This window comes from Hyaloscypha bicolor, assembly GCF_002865645.1.
Source record: "Hyaloscypha bicolor E unplaced genomic scaffold K444scaffold_28, whole genome shotgun sequence".
Classification (NCBI taxonomy): Eukaryota; Fungi; Ascomycota; class Leotiomycetes; order Helotiales; family Hyaloscyphaceae; genus Hyaloscypha; species Hyaloscypha bicolor.
Window position 1 is genome coordinate 173,881 of NW_020194530.1, and position 2,022 is coordinate 175,902.

A 2,022-nucleotide genomic window follows, 5' to 3' on the forward strand; every position below is an offset into this window, starting at 1 on the left:
CACCGATTTGGGGCGAAAACGCCTCACAGTAAACTTTGCGTACGCCACAATGCATGGCGGGATAGGCCCTCTATGAAACCGGGCGTCGCGGTCCAATCTTGGCTCCCGTAGTCGATGCACCTGGTTTAGATGGTTGGTGGGGATAGAAACACGACTGAGATACACATACACAGCGCGTACATGCATTCTATGCAAGAGGCCCTGCGAATGGCTCGCAAGACCAGCATTTGGTTTCAGTATTGGAGAACAAATGTGATGAAATGCAATCGATGCAGACTAGGCAGCAGCGTGGTGTGTAGTGTGCACAAAGATGTGGCCGCTTTACCTGATTGCTCAGCCTCACTACGCTGTTTTTAAGTCTTGGCTTGAGTTCTCATCATATCACTTTCCACTTCATATGACATCCTCCTTTGCTTCAGTTTCTGTGCTAGAATTACTAGGCCGTGCAATCTATATCGAGCCACTTGAGTCACTTTCTGATCTTCTCAAGCAACCAAGTGCCACAAGCATCCAATCCTGCTAAAATGTTCGGTAGTATTGATAAGAAGCTGCGACGGAAAGCGTACGACCGGAAAGAAAACGAGCGGTTAACGATGGAACAAAACCAAGCACAGCAACGCGAAATCGAAAACCTCAGGCGTGAGATGGCCGAACGGGAAGGCCAGGAAAGGGCCGCCAGGTCAGAGAGAGAACAGCAAGAAGCATTCAAAAGACAGGAATTGCGAAGGCAACAGGATGCAGAAGCTGCACGACAACACGAACTAGCCATTAAGCGCCAGCAGGACGAAAACCGCCGAAGACTTGAGGAATTCAAGAAGCAGGAGCGGCGACGAAAGAAGCAGGCGAGGCTGGGAGCATCCACATCAGAAGCAATTCGTGATCTCAGACATCAGATAAAAGAGCGATACCAGCTTGACTGCCTGATCTGGAGCTTGAAAGGGGCAAGAGCTGCTGATCGACCTGTGGGCGAGGGCTTAATGGAGCGGGCGGATGCCATTCTGGATGAAATCGAACAACGAGTCGATAGTTGGAGGCAGGAAGACTGGACCCCGGAAGAATGGAAAAAAGCAACAATCATCAGAGAGCGAGTCAAGAAAGGGGGTAAGAGGCGATGGAAGAACAATCCCCCATGGACTGAAGCAGTGGAGCGAGATGAATGGGAGATATAGTGTATGTGTTACTCCTATAAATGTTCATTGAATCTAGCACACATCAGTATCTTCTCATCGGTGAAAAAAAATGCCCGCCCACCAGGCGACTGAGGTCAAGAATGTCACGTGAGTGGTTCGACCAGCTTATTATCTACTTCGAACGTGACGAGGCACATAATCACGTGCACGCCACAGTGACTATTTGCACACGAAATACACGGGACTTTATAAGAAGTCGCCTTTTTAAAAATAAAATAAAAACATTCTCTAATATAATTATATATATTTTCTTAAAAATAATATATAATTTAGCTTTTAAAGTAATTTACTATAAAATAATTAAGCTATTAATAAATAAAATATTAATTAAAAGAAATACTTTTATTATTATTAGATTTATTTAACTAAATACTTTTAATATTACTTGATTAAAATAATATAAAAAACTTAAATATTATTATAAATATAATATTTGAAGCTTAAAAATAAAAATAAAAATTTCTTATAAAAATAATTTAAAACTAAAAAAAAGAAAACTAAAATATAAATAATTATAAAAATATATATATATTTTATAATATATTAATTTATAAAAGACTTAGCTTTCTAAATATTTCTAATAAAATAGTTATATTATATATATTTAGAAAATAATAAAATATAAATAAAATATAAATAATTATATTAATATAATAAATATATATAATAGTATATAAATAGATATTAGATATTATAAATTTAGTTTCTTATTTTGGGTAAAGCTTGTAATTAGAATTATATAGGTAATTGGAATTATATAGGTAATTGGAATTATATAAATTATATGAGATTATATTTCCTAGTTAAATAAAATATTTTATAAGCTTAACTA

The 2,022-nt window shown here is 37.0% G+C and overlaps 1 protein-coding gene across 1 annotated transcript; it reads left to right on the forward strand.

Moving 5' to 3' along the window:
• Positions 1-398: 398 nt before the first annotated feature.
• Positions 399-1,207, forward strand: K444DRAFT_609051 (uncharacterized protein). The gene has a single exon (XM_024879503.1). The coding sequence runs from the start codon at positions 525-527 to the stop codon at positions 1,167-1,169; it is 645 nt and encodes a 214-aa protein (XP_024741326.1). The 5' UTR covers positions 399-524; the 3' UTR covers positions 1,170-1,207.
• The last annotated feature ends 815 nt before the right edge of the window (positions 1,208-2,022 follow it).